This window comes from Pezoporus occidentalis, unplaced genomic scaffold, assembly GCF_034315485.1.
Source record: "Pezoporus occidentalis ecotype Australia unplaced genomic scaffold, CSIRO_AGI_Poc_V1 ctg68, whole genome shotgun sequence".
Classification (NCBI taxonomy): Eukaryota; Metazoa; Chordata; class Aves; order Psittaciformes; family Psittacidae; genus Pezoporus; species Pezoporus occidentalis.
Genome location: NW_026916030.1, coordinates 2,403,162 through 2,430,094, shown reverse-complemented (window position 1 = coordinate 2,430,094; position 26,933 = coordinate 2,403,162). Strand labels below are relative to the sequence as shown.

The following is a 26,933-nucleotide window of genomic DNA, read 5'->3' as shown; positions in this document are numbered from 1 at the left end:
CAGAAAAACCTCATCATGGGAGCTGGTCTTTGAACCAATCCAACCAGTAAGAGACTCATCAGCAACTGAAGTCCCTTTGTCAAAAAGGCCGTGTGAAACTGGAATCCTCCCGAGCCAGAATTCCACCAGCACCAACAAACCCAAGAGTTTGGTGAACCTAAGCTAAACATTTGTCACTGCAGAATACCTAATGCCAAACGAATTGCAGGCAAGGGGATAGACCTCAACACTGCAATGCTCGGTGATTTTAGCTGACCTGCAAGTAGATAAAACCATTTTAAGACACACTTGTATTGGTAAAAAATCTGGGCTGGACAATAGCATGACTTGGCAGATTTGCGCAAAAGCCTAAAAACAAAAAGTTGGTGTTCCTGCCCCATCTTTACCCCCAAAAAGATCTCTTTACTTTTCCTTGTAATTTATGGCGTTTCTACTCATGGCGACTGAAGTACTAGAACTAGCTCAGAAACACGAAGTTTGTATTCAATTTAGGCAAAGGTTATTCTGGCTATACAAAAACCAAGCTCTGATCGAATTACTGCTCGAGAAACGATCTATCTTTCCAAAGCAGAGAATGATTTACATATCAATTGACTCAAATACTATTTCTAGATCCTTAGGCATGGATAGACACATTATAAACATCCTTAAGAAAACAACAGACATTGAACTTGGTATCTGAGATGTATAAAGACAAGATAGCATTGGAAATCTTGAGGCTCAACAAAACAACATTTGGTTGCTGATATTTCACAACAAAAGATGTACCACTGAATCAAACCTCCTCAGTGCTTAGATTTTTATTACAAGGAGAACTGAACTCCTGTAGCTGACAGGTATTTCTGGGGGAGAGCACTGGTTTTCCCTCCAGCTGACATTCTATTGTTTCCCCAAAGCTGGGAGTAATAACTCTATTCAGAGTTTATGCCAACGTACTCCTACCTGCTTAACACACCCATGCCTAAACCAGCAATATCTCAAGCTAATTCTCTTAAGCACCAGAAGCCAGATCAAAGCAGCCAACAAAGGGTGTAAATGGCTACTGGAAGGTAACTGGGTTGGAGCTACAGTCCTTGGTCAAGTCCCCAAACTACTACGAAGAGCTGCTTCTAAAAGACATCAAAATGTGGTTCCAGTGGCTGAGGTCTGTGAGAGACTGAAAATACTTCCATCTTGTAGAGACTTCTCCCACTCTATGCAGTGATACAAAACAATCTCATCCGAGACTATTAAAAGGTATTCAAGAAATCAGTCAAAGTTACGGTGAGAACTCTTGGGAAAACTACTGCTTATAAAAGATAATTAAACTTTGATCACCACGTGATCAAAACTAATCAAACAAGGGATCTAGAGGTGCAGACATGCTGACAGCAAAGCTACGTCAGACTTACACACCATGATTCACAGGCGTACCTTAGGTTTCATTTCAGCTGATGGTATGCAACCTTTGTGCTCCTGAAAATTAAATGTATTCCTCTTAATTTAAATGAACATATGGAAATGTGATTGCCATACAAGTGGAAAATAAGTGTTAACCACCCACAGCTAAATTACTGTTCCATTTTATGCCACTGATGAAGCAACACATACAGTCAAATAACGGTACTGACATTTGAATCTATTTCTTCACTAAACCCCAGTATCATTTGCACCAAGACAGATGAGTGTATCTGGTAGAACTTCTGTGTTCTGTAATTCCTCTGTGCACGGAGATAAAAAAGTGGGAATGTGAGAAACGGGCTAGCAAGAGTCCTGCTATCTCCCATCAGGCCTTGAATTTCCACCAGAAATGGTGACCCTGGGGTAACATTCCAGGCCCCGTCACTGGATTATTTTCTGTCATTTTATTTTGTTTGTGCCACAAGATGTCCCTCTCACGTCGTAATTTTCTTAATATAGTGTATTTATCTGGTACAACAGTTCCTAGTTTTTTCCTTTTGACATTATTTTCTCCCACACAGACCTATATCCAAAAGCTTTTCTTTTCTCCTCAATATTGTAAATGTCAAGCTCTTTACATTTTGGTATTATGAAGAACTTCCCCACTAAGAGCTCAACACTACCCAAGAGGTTCAGTAGTTGTATTAATCCTTTTGTAAAGCCTTGTCTGAGAAGTGGCTATTGCCCGTTTTGCTTTGGATCATGATTTTTTGGTTATTTATAACTTGTGTGGCTCACTTCACAAGTTTTCTACTCAACACCACTTTCCATCCACCTGGGATTGTCAAAAACATGAACTGTTTTCCCTGCAGATGTCCATTAAACCTGGAGCAAGTCCCCATGTCTCTTCTACCTTTCAGTGGCTGGGAGCCTGAAGATTAACAGCCAGAACCATGATTGCCAAAGCCCTACCAGGAACAGATGCCTCTCAAAGGGATTGTCTAGATCATTTTACCTAGAGTTTGCTTTCTGTCCTCAGTAGGGACATGACCTTAATTCACTGGGCTGGCTTTTATCCACACTCCCCACCACGAGCATGGCAATCTGGAGTTGCTAAAAGCTTTATTATTGCACACAGATGGTGTGCAAACTCTCAAAAGTAATCTGTGGAAACACCACAATGGTGAGACTTAGACACTACTGCAGTAACAAAAGCACAGAGTACAAAAACCCAGCTAGTGTTTAGTACAGAGCTAAGGGCAAATAATTAAAAAACACTGTCGTGATGACTAGAATGCAACAAGCACACCTCGAGGCACGGCTCCAACACCATTTTTAATGCACAACCCAGATTCAAGAAGAGACCTAGACGCAGCCTTCACTGGTAGAACACAACAGAAGACATTTCCTTTTCAATCACTGAGCAGCCACAGATCAAAAGCAAAGTAAAAAAAACACCCTTGCAGCAGTTAATTTGCAAAAGAAGGCAGAAAGAACACAGATTTGCTGAGCACCACGGGCCAGAACTGCACGGGAAAGCAAACACCAGAAGCAATCCTGGGGCGCCTGCATCCAACCCCCTGTGCACAAGGGGAAAACAAATCCCTGACAGAGGCCAGAAGGTTTGGAAGCAGCTGTCAACACAGCTCCTTATTAACTGGGGGCTGTGCTACCGCATGGGGTCATGAAAAGCCTGGCGGAAATCAAACGCAGTGACAGGAATAGAGGTCAGCGTTAAGAGAGAAGGGGCACTGGATTATGAGTACTCGAACAGGTTTATAGCATCTCCTGCTCGCACCGAGGAGCAAAGGTTTGTCATCAACTCCATGTGCTCCTGCACTACACCACAGCAGTTATTCTCAGGTAAACTGATCTCAGTGCATGGTAATGCAAATAACTGCATGCTTGCTACAGAAGAACTTCTATAGGTGACATGCAAGACATGGTGAAGCATGATGGGGACAGTAAGGCAATAAATTATAAGGAACTCTTGCCTTCCCATAATTAACAAAAGTATTTTTCCCCCCCAGACACATTTACTTCTGTGCATTGCTGCATATTGACTGTAACCAAGCTGCTATTTTAAGAGCAGTAAGAATTAGTCACAGTAGAACTCCAAAATTATCAAATAATCTGTGAAAGGCATGGAAATAAAGACTTCAGGCCAAAGAGCACTCCAGCATTATTATACTTTTAGTACATACAGTGGGTCTGCAAACATTATCTTCCAGGGTCTTGAATTCATGTTCTCATCAGCCTCCCAAGCCACCTTTGCATCCTTTGCCAATTCTCATCTTTAGTACTTCCACACAGCCACTAATAACCTTTTCTGAAGCCTTACACTCCTCCCACTGCCTGCAGGTCGAAGAAATCACAGTTCCACTGTGAACTGGGCAGGCACTGCTGCTCTCACAGCACCAACCTGTGTCCATTCTACAGAAACAGTCTGAGCCATTTTCGTATTTAAATCACAAGGCAAACTGCCTCAGTGATGGTCTAACATGGCACTCCCAAATTAAAGGCGACTGCTTTTTCACTTGCTTGAGCTGGTTATCACAGCATGTTGGTAGTAAACTACAGACCTCATATGACTCCATGAGCCTGAAATGGTCATTCTGTACTCATTTACTCCTGTTGTTTGATTTCTTAATTAGTTTCCACATGGAATGACCACTGCAGGTATAAGCAGTCCTTTTGCTGCAGTCAGCCTATGCTCCCTTTTACTTGGACTCTGGAGATGCTTCCAACACATTTGACCCAGGTTATTTCCTTTGTCTCTGCCAAATGTAAATGAGTGGAAAGGTTTCACAGATTTAAAAATGACATGTTACACTATTCCTCCTAGCTCACAAAGATAGTAGCAGTACATGTCACCAACTGTGCCACAGAGATCATCTTTTCCATTCTGATACAAAAACATTGAAACAGAGAAACAAGTGACACCGTCAGCTACTCACCAGGCAATTAAAATCACACAACAGGGTAACTGTGATACACTCCGTGCCAGAGCACTCAAACTCCACATTATTTGTATGATTTATTCACCATAAAATCCAAGTTATAGCTCTGCAATGCATGTACCAATATAAGGAATTCAGATCAAGTTTCTTCTATATTCCAGAAGTATGTGAAAGTACTTATGGCAGGACATTTTTAGCTAATCTAACATGATTCATTCAAATCACGTAGGATCCTGCCTGCATGATTCCAGCAGAAACTGAGTTTAATTTCAGAAGCCCTCTTGCCCTCAGAATCAGGTCTTTACCTGCTCCTTGCAAATCTGTGCCATCAGAACAGATACACAGGGACTGATTCAGTTGTTTTGCTTTTTTAACTGGTAAATAATTAATTTCTGTTATATTTGTACTACAGTTGCAGCGTCAGTAATTTCCAATTCAGTCCTTCTGGACTTGCATGTTTGATGAAAGCAGTAAAACACCATATATTTATACAGATTGTGGTCAAATCCAAACTAACACATCGGTTTTCTGGATGAGGAAGTGACATCTCATTTTGTGACCCATTTCTTACTCTAGAACTCTGAGAAACACCAAATGATGTCTGCATATTCAATTCTTATTTCTCTACGCTACCAAGCTCAATATGCAAGGTGAGAAGCTTAAAAACTGCTGTCTAGTACAAAAATGTCCAAAGTGTTCTGTTTTTCCTATCAAGAAAAGGCTGCAGTTTCAACTAGCATTGGACTTTTAGCATAAATATTGAGACAACAGAGCAAAATGCAGCTTTCATTCAGGAAAACCAACCAAGCAAAGGAAATGAGCTCCCCGAGTCAATTCTGAAAGCACTTAATAGAATACAAATTTCTGACAAGCTAACTCAGAACTTAGGTGAGTGAAGCAGAAACACTAAAAAGAGAGCACTCTAAGCAGAGATAATGCCACAACTGGCACTGTATGTGGTTTTTTTTGTTGAAGGGAGGACTGCATTACACTCACTAGTTGTTATCCTATGTCCAGATATACTCATGAACCTTTTAAGCAAGAGAATACATGCTGAGAAGTCTCTGTACTTCCATTCCTTAAGCTATAAAGGGGGAAAAAAGAAGAAAAAAGATCTTCTACCTTTGTGATGAGAATTCGGTACTTCTCCACCAGATGATCATTGTTATGACACCCTGCCAGCAACTGCCACACTTCGCCTCTTAAGGCCTCAGGGACACCACTTCTCACCAATGCTGACAACGTCTTTGGCCTCACGCTCAAATTGAGGTGCCTGGGTGTAGGGGAAGGCATGGTTACTATTACCGAGATACAAATAAATGAGTAGATGAAGGCACTGTTACTCTTATCCAGATACAAATAAACGACTACATGAGCAACAACTGATGTGTTATATCAAACATGTCAAATGACAGGAATTTCAAGACAGTCCATATGTTGCCAGAGTAAGTGAAATTCAAGTTATAAAAAAACTCCAAAACACATTTGGAGAAGCTCTTTCCAAATTATTTCCTTGATTCCCATTAGATTTAAATATAATATAAATATATAAATCACTCAACAAACTGAAACACACCAGTAAAAACTAGAAGCAGAGGGTAGATTCCCACACTGTGTAAAATTCTAATCAGAACAAGAATTAGTTTGCAAATGCCTATGCTGCTCTCTTGACTTCCTACACTCAGGCAGGGCGATGACCTTCCAGGTGAGGAGGGAGAGAGGACAGGCAAACAGAGCTGTATAAAAGACCTCATATGGGTACCTAACTACATGGAATCATACTTAAAACAGGTTTGGGTTGGAAGGGACCATAAAGCTCATGCAGTTCCAAACCCCTGACATAGGCAGGGACTCCTAACGCTAGAGCAGCTTGCTCCAAGCCCTGTCCAAGCGGACCCTGAACACTGACAGGGATGGAGCATTTACGACTTCCTTGGACAGCTTGTTCCAGCACCTCAGCACCCTCACAGGGAAGAGCTTCTGCCTAAGAGCTCATCTCAGTCTCCCCTCTGGCAGGTTAAAGCCATTCCCCTTGGCCTGTCCCTACAGGCCCTTGCCCAAAGCCCCTCTCCAGGTTTCCTGGAGTCCCTTTAGGCACTGGAGCTGCTCTAAGGTCTCCCCTTAAGGAGCCTTCTCTTCTCCAGGCTGCACCAGCCCAGCTCTCTCAGCCTGGCTCCAGAGCAGAGCTGCTCCAGCCCTCTCAGCCTGGCTCCAGAGCAGAGCTGCTCCAGCCCTCTCAGCCTGGCTCCAGAGCAGAGCTGCTCCAGCCCTCTCAGCCTGGCTCCAGAGCAGAGCTGCTCCAGCCCTCGCAGCATCTCCATGGCCTCCTCTGGACTCGCTCCAGCAGCTCCACATCCCTCTTGTGCTGTTGCCCCAGAGCTGGACACAGGACTGCAAGGGGGTCTCCTCACAGTAGAGGGGGAGAATCCCCTCCGTCGACCTCCTGGACACGCTCCTTTTGAGCACATCCTGCGTTTAAGCAGCTTCCCCTGTACAAGCTGCTCAGTCCCATCTAAACAGCTTTTCCAAGGGAGCCCAGTAACAGCTCATAAATTACAGCACTAACTTCAAAAAACTAAACCTACATCTAATTTATGCAGTTACAGAAAGTTGAGCTGAAAAGTCCATTTGTGGCTTATACATAAAATCCCCAGAAAACAGAGGATTTAAAAAAATCAGTTTTTCTGCGGTTACTAAAACCAAACTTCTAGGTAAAATGATTAAAAGGAGTGACAGACAAAGCAGTCCTATTAATTACATTATCTTATTAATAATAAACTGGTATTTAATGATTTTTATTAACAGCCTAACAGATATGTGGATGATAATTTTACACAGACTGGGATTCCTTGTTGCCTTTCTTCAGTGTACAGTGTTCCAGCACAGCAGAAGACTGACAATGTGGGTATTTGAATCAGTATATACTGGACAGAACCTGGCACCATAATGTTTGCCTTCACTTTGCTGTCTCTAAACAAAATAAACTGAAATAGAGATAACATTAGATAATAATTTTATTTATATCTATATACATTCATATCTATAAACATATACCATATTAAGAGAGCACTTATTATACCTTTGTAATATATAAATATATAAAAATATTTATATAAACCACTTGTTGCATATAAACAGTTCTTTGTAAAGGTCCATAAAACTGCTTTGCCTTAATCTCTGATGAACATAAGTACATCAGTAATTCCAAGAAATGGGAACTTCTTTGAACCATCAGGCTGTAGACTAAAAGCCACTGGATTCTTCCAAACTATTGTGAAATGAGAAGACTCTGTGACTCAGCAGTTATGAAATGTGAGCCAAGTATTATTTAGAAATCCCAAAATACCAATGCACATTTAATTACTAACAAATCTAATTACAGGATTCTGAAAACTAGCATGAAACCACCTGAACTCCAATTTTTATGACTTTCAATCCTCTTATGTTAAAAGCTCAAGGATCATTACTTCCAAATACTCGCTTTTCTTTAAGAAGGAAAGCCCTTTAACGCATATTAAAGTCATTGCCAGCATTAGCACAGAAACTCTTCATATCCTCTTAGAGCTGCCAAAACATTTTCAATGGGTGTCAGGTGGCTGAATTATCTTTGAGCCCTTGGAAGGATTACAGAAAAAAATCAAGTTGAAAGAAACTTTCTCACAGCAGCAGATGCACAGAGCTCATCTGGTGAAGATGTTTCTGCAAGTCTAGGAGAGGCAGGGAAAGCGACCCTGTAGCAGTTTACCACATTCCCCTTCTGATGAAGGTGTCTATTTCTGATGTCCTCTTTCTTACCAAATTAGTGCAATATATTAGTGCAAAACCAAACTGGAAGTAAGAGTACTTATTCAAATAAGTACTAAGTAACCGCAGAAAATAATGCTAAATTGGTCTAATCTCAATTTAAAGAGAATCCTGGCTGAGTGCTCACACTAATGCTTTGCTTCATCTAAAGGGCATGACTTATTCTAAGCTCTGTGTCCTACTCTTCAGATCTAATATTCTGTTCAGATCTTTTATGTGCTGTACAGCCGTTGCCCTGCTCCTCAGTTAACATTAGGAAGCAGAAGGCAACAACCAAAGCCAGAGTCAAAATGCAGCATATGTCAGCTCAGTGTGATGCTGTGTCTGTCATCTCCCTTTGTAGGGGAGAAAAAAAACCAACCCACATCACAAAACAACCTGAATTTTGCAGTAATCAGCATCACTTTCTTAGAACTGCTCAGGCTACTTCAAGATGAATAAAAGATCCTTCGTGGAAGAGGACAGGTGTTGCATAAGCAACTTGACTGTCAATAAACTCTTCTTATAAATTGGCATTTTCTAGGAAAAAAACAGAAGAGCTCATGTACTTCCTTCTTGGCAGGCTCTGGATCCATCTTCCTTTAGATAAGGGAGGAAAAGCATCTTTGCTATCCAAGTACAAATCTCCCATATTCTTAAGCTACAGTTGCCATGATATGACAAGCTGCAGGAAAAACTGGCTGTGAACTAGATCAGAATTACAAAGAAATGAAAAAATCAGAAAACACAAAGCCAGAGAATAAGGGGTGTTGTGAGGACGATAGAGGATTAAATCCATACTAATCTCATCTCAGCTGGCTTCTGGAAATAAGAAAAACTCCAAGCAGAAGGAGCCAAGAGAATGAGAATATTCAGGATTGCCATTTTCAGAATGCGATTTTGCCACTTACCATTTGGACAGCAGCTCTCCCCACGTCTCAAGGATTTTTTCTGCACACTCTTTGGAAACATCTCCAGAACCACTTAAGAGTGGTTCATCATTGTCTGCCAACAGAACAGAGGAGATGCTATGAGATCAACAGCCATTACTGTACTTCTACAGATTTAAATGCTGCTCTCTTAACTGTATCAGTGTGTGGCAAGAACTCCCCCTCATTTATGGATGCAGTACTTGTGTGCTTGACATAAGAGAAGGCAGAAGTAGACTTTTCTCAGAAGCACACAGTGATGTGACAAGAGGCAGAAGATAAGCAACAACATGTGAAATTCTGGTTAAAAATCAGGAAAACAATTCACCATGAGGGTGGCCAAACTGATACAAGGGCCCAGAAGAGTTGTGGAAATGTCATCAGTGGAGATGGTGAACACACAACAGCACAAGGTGCCGAACAGGGTATTTGGCTGGAGTCATACTGGGTGGGAGGCACAATTACGAACCTCCAGGAGTCCCTTCCCGCTGAAGTGATTCTAGTTTTCTACCTCAAACACACAACTGTCTGCATGTGAAAAGCTGCAGTACTATAAAAGCAAAAAAGACAGTAAAATCAACATAGTTCCACTGAGCAGCCACAGACCTGCCATGTTGTTGCAGGTCCATGGGAGTCCACAGGGCGTTTTACTTCACTGTTTGGTACTTTTACTTTGAAAGCCAGGACTTTTTGGTAACTTCCTTGGCTTAAATTAAATAGCTTTTTGAATGAAATGTGCTCAAAAATGCAGTGGAGGGGGAGGATGAGCATAATCACGGGAACTCTTTTTGAAACTAACACTGTATTCCCAGGTATTTTTAAACATTCACAGCAAGTATCATACACAAAAGCTACATTTCACTGATACAGTCAATACTGGGTTTGCATTATTGACAAATTATATTTTTCCATTAAATCTATGCTTTCTCAACTGACACCTGAACGTGTCAGCAAACTCTTGTAATGCTGCAAGTCATATCAACTGCAACCAAAACGGATCTTCTGGGTCTAGAAAAGAATACCATGGGGATTTAATGCAGTGGTTAGAGACTGTTAATGCTTTGCAAAGGAGTTCATTTACAAACCAACTTTCCCTCCTTCTCCTCTCCCCCCCCCCACTGTCCCCTCAGATACAAGGAAATTAAAAGCACAGAAGGGAAATCATTCACCCCAGGCCACATAGAAGGCCAGCAGAGAAGTGAAAAAGCAGAAACTCAAGTCATCTCCATTTCAGCTCAGAGCTGCAGGGCCAGATGTTTATATACTCAGAACTTGTTCATAGTTTGGTTTAAGAAAACCTTTAAAAAGCAGAAAAAAAGGTACTGAAAATGCATTCAGTTTCAAGGTGGGCAGGTCCTGGTATAGTTTTACTTATTACAGATGGCTCCACTTTTCCCTTCACTAAAACATGCTGCTTGCTTTTATTCCCAAATAATATCAGCTTCTCATTTTTGCTCTCAAATCCACTCACAGCTGCCTGGGAAGGGGCAGAAGCTACATGTTAATGTCAAATTTTTAGCAGCCTCTTTTCACATTGTTCCAAATATATCACACTGGAGGCTTCAGGAGGCCTGAGCTGAGGAAAGCAGAGACACAGAAGTGTCAGACAAGGGAGAGGCTGATCCAGGAATGGGGGGGTACTAGTTATTGAATACAGCATTAAAGCAAGGGCAAAAAAACACCAGTAGACCAGATTCCAAGTGGAAAGGAGTCAACATGTTTCATAACTATGTTATTTACCAACTGCCCTTCCTCTTGAAGTACACAAAGTGTAAATCCGCTTCTTACCTTCCTCTTCATCATCCTCTGGAGGAGAAGGAATCATGGAGCCCTGTGACCCAGACTGGGGCAGACGGAGAGAGGGGCTGGCTGTAGTTTTTCTTCTCTCTCTTTCTGATTCACTTTCTAAACACACAACCTCATACAGTGTGTCCGAGTTATTCTTTCTGTCCTTTTGCTTTATCTAGGAAAAAAGTTTTGTTTTACTGAGAAAAGCTATATAAAAATGCCCAGATTACCTCATATTGCTCTGCCTTCTCCTTCTGGAATAGGAGAGCTGAGAAACAATTTTCATCCCATTCTACAGTGAGGAATGTTCAACCCTTGCAGCACATTTATTCACTGTGCAACCCTGCAAGGGTTGAGTAATGCTTCCAAGTCTCGTATCTGTGTATACACTGCTGCAGGAACACAAACTGTTGAGTCCCAAAGTCTGTTAAGTGGCTCTATTTTCTCCTTAATTTTCAATACTTTGATACCTTCCTTTCCCTGAAAGGATTATCTTTTGTGAAGTGGTTCTAAAATTTGAATACAGTCTAAGGATTTATAACTTCTTTTTTCATAAAGGGATAAAAATAGAGTAGAAAAGGGAAGGTGAAGAAAAGAGGGAAATAAGGTTTGTAATTATACTCCACACTAAGCTCCCAGTGCTCAATTTTATCCTTTGGAGTATGAAAAATGAAGAGAAATGCAGCAAAACTAAAAATGACTGAATCACCAAATGTAATCTGAGCAAATCAAACCCCTCTGCTTCCACCATTTCTGAATAAAGAAACACTGCCAAAGCAAGATAAGCCAATTCTACACAGCTGTATTTTTAATAGGCTAATCATCACTCCACAGAAACAGGTTTCCCTTCCAGGCTTATCAGGCAGTACATTCTATATTTGTTGCTTACACTATGAATTTTGATAATCTTCCATTAGTAAACACTGGAAGTTGGATAACTTGACAGTGCCTGTGGAAAAGAGAATTGCCTGAGATAAGTCACAATGCCTGTGAATTTGGTAAGACAAAAGATACAGAATTAGCTAAGCAAGATAAGCTTCCTTTACACTGCCAAACAGAAAAGGCACCTTCTGGAGGGTGTGGAATATTTATAGCCCAACAGCCTTAACTGTTCAACATCTCCATGCTCCACCTCAGAAATATCCTAAATCAAATGACTGATCTCATCCCTGAAGAATTTTTCCACCTTAAATCTTGACCGAAAGTTTCCAAAATGTGTATTCATATTTTACATAAAAAAAATAGGACATACACTAGAAAGAATCCTTAGAGAACCACATAGTTGTTAGTAGCATGATGCTATTATCTGCTAGCACTTTAACCCAGGTGCAGAAAGAACTAAGAAAAGCATCTTATTTCATTTAAAACCTGTTTAAGAAAAAGCACTTATCAAGAAATCAGGACTCCAACCTGCTTTTTTGGGCTGCACCCAGCATTATTAAACCTTACCTCCACAGTGATATTTGCTCCTAAGTATTGCCATTTCTTTAAACAGGATTTTCATTTTAGAAGAGTAATTTCTAAAGCTGGAGAATGCTACTGCAAGTACATCATCTCTTTCAGAGACTTTGACCTTCAACTTTTCAGCCTTGAGACCCAGTTATTGCCTTGTACTGCTATTATGGATATCCTGGGCAGAAATAATCCTTTCCTTTTTAGTAGAGAGGCAAAAATAAGTTGGAAAAAACAGTAAAAGTTTTTAACAAGTTCTAAGGATTTTTTGTGGTTGCTTAGGTTCCCCCCAACCCCCCAGGGCAAACCTGGGCTATGGGTGAAATCTCTGCTTCCAACCATGCACAAGGGGGAAACAGACTTGCACAAAAAAAAAGGGAGGGGGAAGAAAAAAAGTTGGACTTCTATGATAAAAATGAATTTAGTGACACATCAAATAGCATGTCACCAGGATTATACTGAAGCCTTTTTTTCTTCTTAGCCCTTAATTCTACATATTTGCCCCACTATACCCTTACGCAAGCAACTTTCAGCATAGGTCCAGTTCATGGGTAAATCCCCTGTTCCTTTCATTTCTGTGGTTTGTCTGGAAAATCCATAAGCCTCTCTATAACCTCAGAGCTTCATCAAAGCTACCAAAATTTGCCTTGAAATGAGGACACCCAGCTTTTTATGGGAACTTTCTATAGCAGCAACAATTAGCATAATGAAGGACAGCTTTTCTACAACTGAGGGGCATTTATTGTATCTCTTTGATTCAGGAGCAAAATGCAGAAATATGAACATTAGTAAAGGTTTTACCAATCATAGGTAGGAACCACCACAGTTAAATTCCATCTGTCTGCAGGCACTAATAACTACAATTCAATCCTTTACCTCCAGTGCATTTATATTGATCCAGCATTATACCACAAACCTACCCCTCCAGTATCGAAACAACAAAATTGACTGTGCCACAGTTATACTCAGAAAACAAGCCTGCAACTCCCATATTAAGTGTACACTATTATTTAAGTGTTACCTGTTTCAGTTTTAGGAAGAAATTTTCAGTAGAGCTACGTTTGCTGAAGGGCCAGAACAATCTCTCATTAGGTGAACAAACTCTGACTTTAGTCTCCAGAATGAAGCGAACAGGTTCCTGAACCTCTGTTATCACCAAATCCACAGCAGTAGTCATGAACAGTACTTTATCTAGAGAGAAAAAAAAAAGCAGTATTATGAAAAGAAATATTTCAAATAAAATATTCCATAACCTCTTTCCCAGTAACATGAAAGCAAAAAAGAAATTTATTTCTGCAGAATTCAGTTTTTTCTGTAATCTAACATCTCAAAACCCTCCAAGTTTCAAAACAGGAAGATGACTCTGCACTGTCCACTACAGGCTAGGGAAACTGAACTCTTTGAGACAAGAAAATGATCTTGTTAAAGCAAGTAAAAATTCTGCTTTGTCAAAGAAGAACCTTCATTAAATCTGTGTACTTGACTCCACTGTGCAGATCTCTTGCCATCTTGTCTAATTACATTGTAGCTGTTTTCTGGTTTTAGGAGTTCCTTAGGCAACACTCAGCTGTGAAATTCAGAAAATTGACTCTACAGCATGATGTTCCAAAAGGAGGCAACTGTACCCAGTGACCTGAGATCTCTGCTGGCACTACATGATAAATTGTGCCCTTTAAGTAGGATGGCATTCAATCTAGCAGCAGATTGTACCCAGCAGCTGACTTTTATGACTTTGCCCAGTCAATTCCCATTAACTTCCCCAACCTTTGACATGCAGCTGTGACAACAGATTGAAAAGATGGTAATTCATCTGACACCTTGACAGAAGTAATGGCAGATCTGTTTCAGGACTCAACAGAGCAACGCAGCATTGGCTATTTTCAGATTACAGTTGGGTTACTTTCATTTTCACAGGTACAAGAATCCTCATGTAATTAAAAACTAGGATTCAGGAAAGTCTGAACTGACCACAGAAACTAAGCAAGGAAGAAATCTGCCACAGTCATTTAGTGCAATTCTCAGTGGGATTCTTAAGAAGCCCTAATGCTGTGCAGAGCATCTGCATCCTGTGACCACACCTATACAGCCTCCTACTAGGATACAGTCATTCTTACAAGGTATTATTACTGAACACAGAATAATACCTGAACAAGGTATTATTACTGAACACTTCTAGCCTTCTATTTTGTTTAGCTCTCTATGTTACATCTGGCATCCTACTTTCTGAGAATATATCCCATACTATGAAAGTCATCTTATGGGATTCATCTTAAAAGAAAAGAGACCTGATCCAATGCCTGCTGTGTGGGTCATTTCCCCTGGCTAGGGATAATACCTGGCAAACTTCCTACCTTTTGGTGTTTCTTCATTTACAAATTGGAAGTGTGGAGATTTTTGATTCCAGCTCCCAGTGATCACGTATGATTTCCCATCAGAACTTTTACCCATGGACTCCTGGAAACAAGGTAAGTTTATGGATATTTAAATTAAAGAAATCTCTGTATTATGAAGTCTCAGCCCCATAAAGCACCTACTGCACTGGCAAGAGAAAGGCAAGCACCTGAAGTCCATGTGACAGTCCTGTAACAGAGACAAAAGAATAGCATTCTCATGCAATCTTTGGTCTCCTTGCTGATAACACAAAAAGGCCAATTAATACTACTTGTTGCATTTATATGTGGTATGAACATCTGTCTAGAGAGACCTGAAGACCAAAAGCTCATTTTGGAAGTGACCACTTGGCAGCAGATTGCAGCTCACAAAGTGTATGTGAGGTCACAGGCAAGTACTCTAGAAACAAACACCTTTCTAAGCTTCTTTTAAGTTGTTCTGGAAAATCCAAGGCAACCCAGTCATTCTGGCCTCATTTTGCATCATTCAATCTCTGAATGGCAGCTGCTTGAATGGTAAAGTATTTAAATGTATGAGGCTTTAATTATGGACTTAGGGGATGTAGTTTATTGCTCTAATACAAGAAAACATTAAAACAGAACACTTTTACAAGCTGCTGAACTTCTAAACCTGGCAGAGGTTTCACACATAATGAAAGATCCTTACCAAATCTAAAAGGTGCATGTCGCCGCTCCGAACATCCTTCCCACGGCTGAGGAGGAGGCCAAAACACCTGCAAAGCCAGGCAAATACAAACCATTAACATTCCTTAGCTAAACACTCACTGTCATGCATCACAAACAGCCCATGAATCCAATCAGAAGTCAACAAACACTGACATCTGAAAGCAGCAGGAAGCATGTCAAACAAAACAATGTCAAGTCAGTATTAAAAATGCCAAGCAAGCTTTCACGAAGGTATTGACAATGTGATTTTATTGCCTACAGTAGCCTGGGAAGTTGTTCAATTACCTTTGTTTGCAAGAACAGATAAAACAGACGCTGCTAACAAGAGTTCCCCATCCCCAGGACAACTTCGCCTGCATCCTTCTTCCCTTCGTTTTTTTTCCTTTGAGGGGAGACACATTTACATAGAAGCTACCCTTTGATACAGACAAGAATCAGATGAAGTGCAAGGACTTGTCTTTCATGGTTTCAATTTGCAAAGACTTTTGGGCCACAGAGGAGTATTTCACTTCATCCTCTGGTTTACCACAGTCCTGTATTACATTTCAGACTTCAAAGCCTGGCAGAAGCTGTGTCTCTCTTCTGCAGCATGAGCAGCACTAAACTGTCAGCAGTCAAAACCCACTCATTTCTAAGCAGTGACAGATTTGATCAAAAATGTAAAGAAGTTTTAGAATCAATGAACTTACCTCTCAATAGCAAGCTCTTTATTAGTGGTCTGTTGGACGTAAATCACTATCTTCTTATCGATCCCTTGGCGGAGTTTAAAGCATTGCCTGTCCTTGTCTTTGGGAACCGCACTGTTATTTACCAGGAAAGGAAACAAAACAACTCAGCGTCATTTATCTGTATTCCTTGCATGAACCAAAACCAGCATCAGACCTTTGGTGAAGCCAGCTTCTTACACAAAAGCACTCAAGACCTTTCTTCCTTGCACACTGCAATGAGTAACATGAAAGAAACAGCAACATAATTAGGTGCTGTTATTTTATCATCATTAGGTGAAAACCAAGAACATTTTGCTTTCAAAACAAAACCTGCGATTTTATACTGCCTGGTGCAGTGTTGTGAGACTTCCAGCAGCATTTTAAGGAAGTTTCTAAATATTGATTCTCTATGTAACGTGCAAGTAGGAGCTGTTAAGCAATTATTGCTCTCTTCCACCAGGGAGGTAACTGCTGGGAACATAAGCCAACAAACCAGAAAAGTGCACCAACCTTCAGACTATTTCCCTTATTTTTTTCTCTAGAGCCCCTTCTAAATGCTGCAAAAAGAGGGGATAAACCTAATTACACTTAAATGCCAATACATACACAGAAGTTTTAGTAAAAGTATTCCTGTTGAGCAGCACAGCTACACTAAATACTGGACAAATTGAGCTTCTTGGGGTTTGACTTTCTTTATAAGTCAACCGCATGTTCAGTTTTCCCTTGGATATAAAAAAATAGTCCTTATTTTATGTCAGACTTGCAAACTGTGCATTATTACCCCCCAAGAGCTGCAAAATGGACTGTGGAGTATTGCCCACAGTTTAACACCTCCGCTAAAATCTGGGTTTATGTTCTGTCAGCAGGTGCTAGTGCAGGCCAGGGAATGGCAGACTGCCTTGAACTGTCAGCAGGAGTTTTGTCTCCGGGGCCAGGACAGAGGATTTGCACACTTAGAGCCAGCACATGAAGTCAGACCTCATTTCCCCAGCATGACAGAAATGTATTAGTAGTGACCCAGGGTGACAAGTGAAGGTAGATGAGCCAAGACAGGATCAGGTACTTTAAAGACTGAGATCAGAGCCTGAGTGTGTGGAAAGTGTTCTCCCAACTTCCAGGTGAGCACAGGTCTGCACGCGAAAGGTCATACAAGGATTAGTGTCAAGCTGACAAAGCTTGTTACTTGAACTAAAACCTGTACTATTTAACCAATGTCAGTGGGATTCTGCTTAGCTGGAAGCAAAATCCACTTTTCCTTCACCTTCTATAGAGTAGGTACATAGCTTTTAAACAAATGCCCGGCTTCACTCCTAATGCAAGTGGATTTTTGTGGCTGAAGAGATCTTTGGATACATCTCCACAGCAAAGGCTGAGGTTCAGCCTACAGTCCAAGCTGGCTAGGATGGAAACAGCTCTTACCAGCACAACTTCTGGAAGCCATGTAAGCATCAAATCCTGGGCTGGCTTACACTGCCTGCACTGCTGGGGCCGTGCTGGCATTGGTACCAAGCCAGAAAGACTAAACGTCACCGGGTGTATCACAGTGTGCTACTTTTACCTGCTGTGCACCCCAGTGGCCACTGTCACATCCAAGAACCATCAGTATCTTTCAGGACCAAAGTCAGGCCTGAGACAAATATTTTTTCAGTTTCAACACTTAAGCAGTTCTTTGGAGTGCTGAATAAATACTGGATTATTAAATGGAATTTATTTAATAAGTAAAAATTGAGCTGGATGTAAATCCAAGAAGAGAAGATACTCTGAAGCTGTGGCTAGGAGCCAATGCGCTCAACAAGTCAGAGTATTTGGCAGACATGCTGTAATGAAATAACGACACTTCAGCAATTAACAGAACACTATAAATGGTCACATAAAACATGAGGGCACTGTGTATAGGCAAAGCAGAAAGAAAAACCAATTTAGCATTAACTATAAAAGGTCTCTTTAGGTTATCCACCACCAGACTTCATGTGAAAACAGCATTAGCCCATACAAGATGAAAAGCTGCTCTAATGCTCTCACCCTACACACACCCACTTGCTGGTAACACCTGGTTTGGGGGGAGGGAGGGAAGAGGGAAAAAATAAATTAAATTGAGAACTTGGTCAGAAAAGAGAACCAGTTAGAAACAAGATTTGTTCATAAAGCTTTTCTGACACTGATAGAGAAACACTACTTCACAGATCAGAACAGGCGAGTAATTTAAGGAAACAGATCACTGTAAACCCAAGGAGAACTGATACTGATGATCTTAGATAAATGTGAAATCTGCCTTTTCTGCTTTCAGTAACTATTTGTCAGAGTTTCTAATTTTCTCTGTCTTTTTTCATGAGACTTTATTAAAAGATTCATTTAAATTTGAATAGGAAACTTTCAAAAAGGGGACTTAGGGACCACTTCAGACTCACTCTCTCTATTAGCTCACTTTCTAACAGAACCAGATGCTGTATGCACAGAAATAAAGAATCTGCACCTGAAATAACCTTTCCCATCATCTTCTTTGATTTCCAGTGACACGGAGAAGGTGAAAATATCACTGTCTGGAGTCTGGGGGGTGGCAATGGCTGAGAGTGGCGTTTGCTTGGCAGAGCGACGGAAGGCAGTGGCAAAGCTGTACAGTATTCGGCTCACCTGTGTTCAGACAGCACCAGAGAGAGATCAGAAAGCTACAGGCATACCGGCTGTAGCAGGTGAACCTACCTGAATTTTCACTAAACAATAGAATGAGAAGCAATTGTATGAAAATAATTCTGTTTTAGCATCTTTAACTGCTTTTCTACACTTCTTAAGAGGATAAACTATTAAACGTGCATTTCGTATCTGAGGTTTCTACAGTTATCTTAACTTGGGGTAGAAAAAAGACAAAAGTGATTAATTATACTACTCCTAAAGTGCCTGAAACACTTCCCTTTCATTTCAGTAATAATGTTTACATGTACATCATCATCATTCGACAGAATTTCAACTTACAGCCTCTTGGATTTCACATCTGAAGACATGGATCCTGAAGAGTTCTGCATTGTAGTGGCTTTCAGTGAAAGCAAAGCAATCACTTTCAGGGGTCCCATCATGCCCTCGTACACAGAAAAGGATTTTATAGATTGGATAATTTGCTATTTCCGTGTTTGTCTGAGGATCTAAAAGTCTGTTAAAATAGAGAGAGAAAAACGCACACGCAAAGCTTGCACCTTTAGAAGAATTATTTCAACCAGATATTAACTTGCAAGCTTTAACAACTTCATCACTACTGGAGAAAATACATCCCAATGAAACTAACTCTTGACTGTCATTTACTGTGAAGCTTGAGCAGAATAATTATATTTAAACTGAACAGCATAAAAAAGCACAATGCAACAGACATTTGCACCAGTCATTTCCCTGTAGTTTTCAGGGCTTAGCCTTCAAAAAGCTACACTCACATGCAGCAGTGGATAGACTCATCCCTCGTCCCTGCACACAGTCACAGAGTACACCTGAGCAAGCTTCATACCTCACTGTTCCTTCAGAGACATTAGGCACTGACAGGGTCACATCTAGAGAAATCTGGCACTGGCTTCGTAAGATGGACATCATTCTGAGGGCTTCCACTTCACTCCGGGGAGCGTTCACAGAGGCACAGCCTAAGTAGGTGAGCTTGCTGAACACCACGCTGTCCTCATCTGTCATAGGTGTAAAAGGGCTCAAATCCTCACAGTCTAGGGTGAGACACAAAGTTGAATGTAAGAAGCAAGACAAGGTATATGGAAGTAAATTATCAGAGATTGACTCATCACTAAGTAAATGACAAAAGTGTTAAAGAAAGTCAGGTCAGGCCAAAATACTACAGAAAAACCCTGCCTGAAGGCGAGTTACTGATGGCAGAGAGCAACTCAGCTATCCCAACTCTACAACCAGTTTGCTCAGAGGGCCTCATTTAAGAGCGAACTGCTCTTCATTACAGCAATAAGATACACAGCTGAGCTAAACAGACTGATATTTTATACACCCAGGCAAGTAAGCATAATATTTCTGCAGTAACAAGTACTTTCAGAAGAGAGGCCAGTTCAGCATACATTAACTCCTGCATCACATAACCTGGCATTTACTGCACTAGGTAATTACGATGGGAGAAACAAGGGCAGGGTGGTGCACACGCCTGTATCTGAATTCTCATTCCTTTCTCCACAAAAAGCTAGCCCACAAAATGCCATCAGGCATTCCCCTTTTATTTCTAACCTCCCTGGGATGGTTTCACTGGCAAACTCATTTCTGGTTTCTGGAGTCCTGCCACCGACACTGGGTTAATGGTAGAGGATGCTGAAGCTTCGAGGACAACAGGTTCGTCCCCATCTCCATCAGTTCTAACTTCATCTCCATGGTCCCGGTCACTTGACTGATCTTCCATGAGTGGGTCCATCAACACGTCTTCAAGCTCCCTCTGCAGCTGCTGTTCGCTTCCATTCCCCACAATCTAAGAGCCACAAAGAGAGTTGGGACACAAAAAAGACTGTTCAAATGAAAAAAAAACCAAACCAAACCCAAACAACTCAGGCACAGGGAAACTCAAATGACTTTTTCTGCCAACCAAAGCAGTAGTTAACAAATACAACCCAGTTGAAACCATAAACACAAACTGCAATATGCAAATGCTCACCAGCACAGGCTAGATCGTCCCTGCTTTAACAACTCAACAAGCTCAAAGGAGGAGTTTTCTAGCACTGGAAAAAGTGAGATTACTTTCAAACTGGGCTTTAATCACCAACTACAAAGACTAGCTTGTGACAGAAGAACGTCACAGGTGTCCACAGTACAGTGGTCTATATTAATTCTCAGAACAGTACCAGAAAGGGCAAAATATAATTAAATATGGTACACAGTTAATGGGAAAGATAGCAACGTTTCATGGGAAGAGAAGAATCTGGAACAGGATTATGCCACCACGCTGAGGAGAAGAGGCAGTGTTGTTTTATTTCCTAACACTCATCTACAGCCTTACTTTGCACTCACTGAAGTCAACATGAAAGGCACAAAGCAACCTAAATGGTGTGAAATGAGGTCCTAAGGTAGAAAGAGAATGAAGACATTAATTTCAGGAAAATCTTGGATACTGTATCTAAGGAAACTCTTTGTCCATTCCTCTGCAGTGGGAAGTGACTGATGCTTTACATAGTTCAGAAATCAAGCATGGAAATGGAGTTACAGAAGTATTTTGCCAGATGGCAGTCAGAGAAAGGTTCTTGATTCCAACACTTCAGCTGCTGCTGGTTATTAATGTTGGCACCAAACCTCAACCCTAGGAGCAGATATGCATTTCTATATCCTTACGTCCCTGTAAGCTTACTGACTTCAGATGCTACACTCAACCTAATAAAATCCAAACTGTGCAACTCCCCCAAGCTCTTAAAAAGAGTGTAAATGAAATCTTAGTAAAGCAAAATTTCCTTCTTATTTTTAATCTGTAAAATAAGACACTAAAGAAAGGAAATGGTTAAAATCGGAGGGAAGAATTCTGTCTGCTCTGTAATCTGCCCATAACACAATCCCAGCACCGCAGCAAGTTCCATATGCCTCAAACCCAGCATCTCATAGTAGAAAATCAAATTATCTTGAAAGTACCTGAAGCAATGGCCAAGGTTCTTAACAGTAAATAAATCAAGCTGAAGTCTGCTAAGACTGCTGAAATAATGCTGGGGCAGATACAGCACACTCTGTGCACATGGATGAGCTTTGCAATTAATTAAGTATACCATGAGCAAAACATCAGATGTCACTTAAATATGTGTATGTGCATTTCCACAGGCGTGTCTCAGGAGCAATTACAGTGAGATCAGAGGTTTCTCAGCCAAGTCACAATTCTCACATATGGCCGTTTTCATTGCATCCCCAAACTTCTCAGTTCAGAAGGAAAAGGAAGAAACATGAAGTTTACTGTCTTCTTTTCCACACTCAGGCCCACAGTCTCCAAACAGTTACCTGCATCTGCAGCCTCTATCTACATTGCATTAAAGATGTAAACTACATATTAATTTTCTGGTTAATAGACAAGAATATTAACAAAGAACAGAAACTTCTGACCTAGAGTTACTCTAGAACAGGAGTGAATGCAATTATTTAAGTCCCAGACCCCTGTTCTTCAGAAGAAAGTAGGCAATAAAATTAAATTCACAGGTAATGAAAAAATCACAAGCACAGGAGATCCTTTAGGATCCTTTAGATCCTTTATGTCTCTCCTTTAGGCAGGAGAGACATAAGACAAAAAAGCAATAACCTAGTGACTGTTTTACTGCAGAATCTAAACAACAACAGTAACAAAACTCCGTGAGAGGTTTATGCTCTTAAACGTCATGCTCAAACACAAGGCAGTTTTTCAGTATAAATTAAAATATATCCATGTGCTATATGGGATCATGTGCCAGAGTATCTGCCTTACTCAGCTGTACCTCCACAGAAGTATCGACAACCTGTAACTAGTGACAGGAATCCACAGATTTCCATTTTCCTCCATTTATTTGCATGATTCATCATGGAAACAATGAAAATCTTGCAGTACCATCAGTCAGCAGAGGTATAATCCTTTTAAGCATGAAGTTTATTATTCAGGTCTTTGCAGCCATTCATCAGGAAGATGGAAGATGCACTGTGTTACTTTACTGTACACAGTTTATATGTTTTGCAACAAAATATGATGAAGGAATTATGATGTCCTGCCAGCCCTGCTAAAGCCTATAGAAGGGCCGGGAGGACACTGTAATATATATATATATATATATATATATATGCCGATATTTTATATATATTAAAAACCTTAAAGTAACTCCTAGTTTACAGGACCTGTTTTCTATGAAACTTGAAGTTAAAATTTATTCTGGCAAAAACCTGCATCTCTCATGCTTTTGCTCATAGAGGAAACAAGGCCTATAAATACAAACTGAGATCTAACTTGACGTTAAAGTCCCTTATGCAACCATGGAAATTCACCACATCGTGGCAATGGTGCACATTAAGATATAAATTGAAACGATGCTGCAACCCCCAAGACCATTAAGAGGAAGAATGACAGAGTGCAGAACTACAGCAGGAGTGAAGACTAAACAAGGTGTACCTAAGAAATGCTTCATGTAGGTTTGCTTGAGACAGAGGAAAGAAACCATTTGCCCTAATCACTGTTTCCCCCACTTCTCACAAACATTAAAACCAATTTTACTTAACCTTTAAATAGGATGTAGCAAACTTCCTTTACAGGCACACTGTAGTTTATTCCCTTCCCTGATGTATGTGCTGCTGGCCTCTGCTGTGAAAGGTCTTGTACCATGTCGTTCAAGAACTCCTGTCTTACAGTGTGTTCCAGAAGGAAGGCTTTCATAAACCCAGCTCAGTCCCACTGGCAGCAAGCAAAAGCAGACACAGAAACAATACTGGAAAGCAGAGTGGGCCAGCAAATGATATTTCCAGAAAACAATCACTAACAACCCCTTCTGAAACTGAACCAAGTATTTCGGCATGAACAGAAAGCAAAAACACGTTCATGAGTTACGACCGACGTAAGAAAAATACAGTTCCTGATTGCTTTCAGAATAAATATTTCTCTACCTGGACTTGAGAAAGAGCAACCAAACAAAAAGTGCATTAATTCAGTCCACAACACTATTACTTAAAACTACGGCAGATAAACAAAGCTGAAATGAGAGCCTCAGGTTTGATGTACAAATTTCACAGCCTTTCACCTTCAGCAAACACAAGCCTAAACTTCCAGCACCATCCTCAGACTGTACTTAGCAAATGGAAGAGCCTCCAACTGCTTTTCTAAAGAAAGAGAACACCAGAAAAAGACACCTGAACTTACTTTCTGCTTTTCTTAGTAGGCACATCAAAGCAAAAGGGGTTTAACATATGCAAACACATTAACTTGGTTATAAATACCAAAGCAATTGCTTCTTCCTGAAAAACTCATCCTATTTGTACCTGTGAAACACACAACCTCAGTTCTCATGGTGTACTGTTAATTTTATATATACTACTTAAACACTTAGACATCACAGTGGCAGTATTTTTTACACAGCTCTGACAACCTTCACAACTCCACTTATCCATGCATACAATAAGCAGTCTAATAATATACTAAAACTGGCTACTGATGACTATTTGCAAGCTGAAAAAAGAGATACCAAGAACAAAGCCATATTCTACAGTAGTATGTCTCTTTTCTTGTAAACCACCACCAAAAGAATTTCTGTCCTTAAGAACACCTCTGTTCACAGTTTTTTCACCTCCCTAAACAGAAGGAAGGAGGTTAACAGGAAGATCCCTGCATGGGAGAATTCAGAGTGCACACTAACTGCTTAACTAAGGTGTAATGTTTCCATGAATCACTCAGATTGCAGCCAATAACCAAAGAGCACATACTCTCAAACACCATATACTGAAAGGCACAAGGTGAATCGCTTTGTTCAAGGACTGTGCTCAGGCTTGGCACTAAATTCATAAAGAAGCTTATCTTTAAGACCTGCAAAGCTCTGTGACATTCAGTGTCAAATCAGGAAACACCATAACTTTATTTTATGGTTGGTGACGATCAGGCGGCAGCAGCGCTGATGTTCTTCCTTCCTCATCAAGAGGAACAACATACCCATAGCCAGCATTTATAAACCACTTTGGAAGTAAACACGTGAGGAAAACTTCAGGAGTGAGCTTGAAACCGATTATGGATACTCTGAAGTATTTGCAAGCTTTATGAAGATGACTTGATACACAAGTCTCTTCAATTTCATTGACTGTATTAAAGATACAGCGTGTCATACAAACACTGCAGGACCGCCACAAGGCCATCATTTGACCAGCAACACAAACAGCTCCCATGTGGAGCAAGAAGTGCTGCAGACTACACAGCATTTCACACTTCCACATTTTCTTTGGGAGTAACAGCATGGAAGGGAAAATCTAGTTGACCATGTCCATCTCTTGGGGTCTCAAATGATGCATCACAACTTTGGGAGCTTATTATGCACACCGCCACATAAGCATTCTCAAGGTACACACCACTACGGAGACTATTCTGGACTGTTAAGTGTTCCTAGCTGCTGGTATTTGCAATATGTAGAAAGACAAGTGTGAGATTACAGACTTTCAGTGGGTTTCACAGATCACCAAGCTCATTGTTCAAGAGAATCTCGATTTATTTTCAGATGATCCTATGATGTGAAGTGACAATCTTCTGCAACAGCAATAAAACAGCAGTGAACATTCTTGCCAGATGAAGCAAAAGTAAGATCTTGAGACTCCTAACAGAACTAGCTTCAAGTCCTATGTAAAAGAGAACAGCCACTACAATAGTACATCTCGTCCAGGACTCAAAGGAATGCAAGAAAAACAAAGCACCTGAGAAGTAAAAGCAAGAGGAGCAAAAGCATCAAGAAACATTCAGTAAAGTCTCTGTTATAACTGCTGCCAAGGAAGAGAGGAACACTCAGTCCAAGAGGCAGAACATGTGATTTCTCATCATCCTTAAAGACATTTTCAAGACATAGATGTGACCATAGACATCAGTCACATGGTGATGTTATGGTGGAGTATCTCTTTGTATCTCCCACAAAAAACACACTAACCTGACTTACTCCAGCAAAGATCTGGTTTTCAACACATTAAAATGATGGAATTTGGAGTGAGCACCCTACTTGTGTCACTTTGCTTAAAGATTGCTGGAATACAAATCGAGATGAAAGATTTTCTTTTAGTAGCAAAAAAAAAAAAATAATAAAAGAGGAGGAAATAAAAAAAGAGTGACAAGGGTCTCTTTTCAGAACAGCACTTTCAGAAGTGAGATATCAATGCCCTTCCAATTCACACGAGCCTAACACACAGGCTTGTATTCTCAGCTTCTGCCAAGTTGTTAGTTATAACTACGCTTCCACATTTCTTAAAGAGAACATTTCACATTGGGGAAAACTTTAATACATGATTTAATTAACAGCTATGGTCAAATCAAGCGTATGTTAATATTACTTTCTATCTGAAAGCTGTGATGAAATCACAGATCCAAGTTCTTGACACTCGGTCTCTTTCATCCTAAGCACTTCATGAATTCTGCAAAGTGGGAAAAAACCCACAGGTAGTGATGGAGAGAGCTCTTACTCAGAACCTAATTGCCACCTCTGACTTCAGCCATAGTAATGCAGAAATCATTGGCAAAATTGATTCCTGAATAAGTTCTTCCTTTTGTCAAGTTTTCCACAATAAAGAAGTCCCTCTTTAAGCTCTCTATGGTTAGTCTGATTTAGAAGAACAGGGAACAAACTCAGGTTATTGATTCTTACCTTCAGTCCTGTTTTTTCATCATCACTACCATTATTTGTAGATGGTGTTTCATCCCCTTGCCTGGAAACCAAGACAAAATCTTCACTGTTAAGAGTGGATACCGAGTCTGAAGAGACACTGATTTTTCCAACAGAAGCCTTGTCATCCATGACTTAAAAAGGAAGTTCGATTCATGAATGAGATTAAATATGTTATAAACTCCTGAAAAACAAAAATCATAAAAATACTTATATAAAACTTCATGCTAAAATGCTCAAACGTTTCTTTTCAGAAGCCTGCTGACTAGTTATAAAAGGTAACACATCTGACAGCACCACCGAGTTACAACTCTTCTGTCAGCGTACACTCACGGTCCTGCTTTGATTTTGCTAAGAAGCATGCTACTGTCAGAGCACTGGTTTCCACAGCTCACAAAAGGGAAGTTAATAAACCTCTTTGCAGTATTTCATGGTTATGCCGGGCACCATTTTCTACACATAGCACAAAACAGGCCCTTGGAACACACACTATGCCAGCTGACAAAGGACTCGTATCAAAGACAGAACTATGAAGTCTATTTACTCTCTT

General features: G+C 40.5%; 1 protein-coding gene across 5 annotated transcripts in view; it reads right to left on the bottom strand.

Annotated features, from left to right (window-relative positions):
- The window catches only part of RABGAP1 (RAB GTPase activating protein 1), a 69,069-nt gene that overhangs the window by 35,657 nt on the left and 6,479 nt on the right, over positions 1 to 26,933 (bottom strand). For 3 of the 5 annotated variants that reach the window (XM_062641403.1, XM_062641401.1, XM_062641402.1), the window contains exons 2-13: positions 26,366 to 26,567; positions 20,292 to 20,526; positions 19,567 to 19,771; positions 19,047 to 19,221; positions 18,550 to 18,707; positions 16,059 to 16,169; positions 15,350 to 15,416; positions 14,644 to 14,746; positions 13,314 to 13,483; positions 10,841 to 11,015; positions 9,035 to 9,128; positions 5,463 to 5,613 (exon numbers count right to left, since the gene is read on the bottom strand). In XM_062641403.1, coding sequence (XP_062497387.1) covers positions 5,463 to 5,613; positions 9,035 to 9,128; positions 10,841 to 11,015; positions 13,314 to 13,483; positions 14,644 to 14,746; positions 15,350 to 15,416; positions 16,059 to 16,169; positions 18,550 to 18,707; positions 19,047 to 19,221; positions 19,567 to 19,771; positions 20,292 to 20,526; positions 26,366 to 26,515 — 1,794 coding nt within the window. In that variant the 5' untranslated portion in view covers positions 26,516 to 26,567. The remainder of the gene's footprint in view (positions 1 to 5,462; positions 5,614 to 9,034; positions 9,129 to 10,840; positions 11,016 to 13,313; positions 13,484 to 14,643; positions 14,747 to 15,349; positions 15,417 to 16,058; positions 16,170 to 18,549; positions 18,708 to 19,046; positions 19,222 to 19,566; positions 19,772 to 20,291; positions 20,527 to 26,365; positions 26,568 to 26,933) is intronic. The other 2 variants (XM_062641405.1, XM_062641406.1) reach the window with 2 other exon arrangements.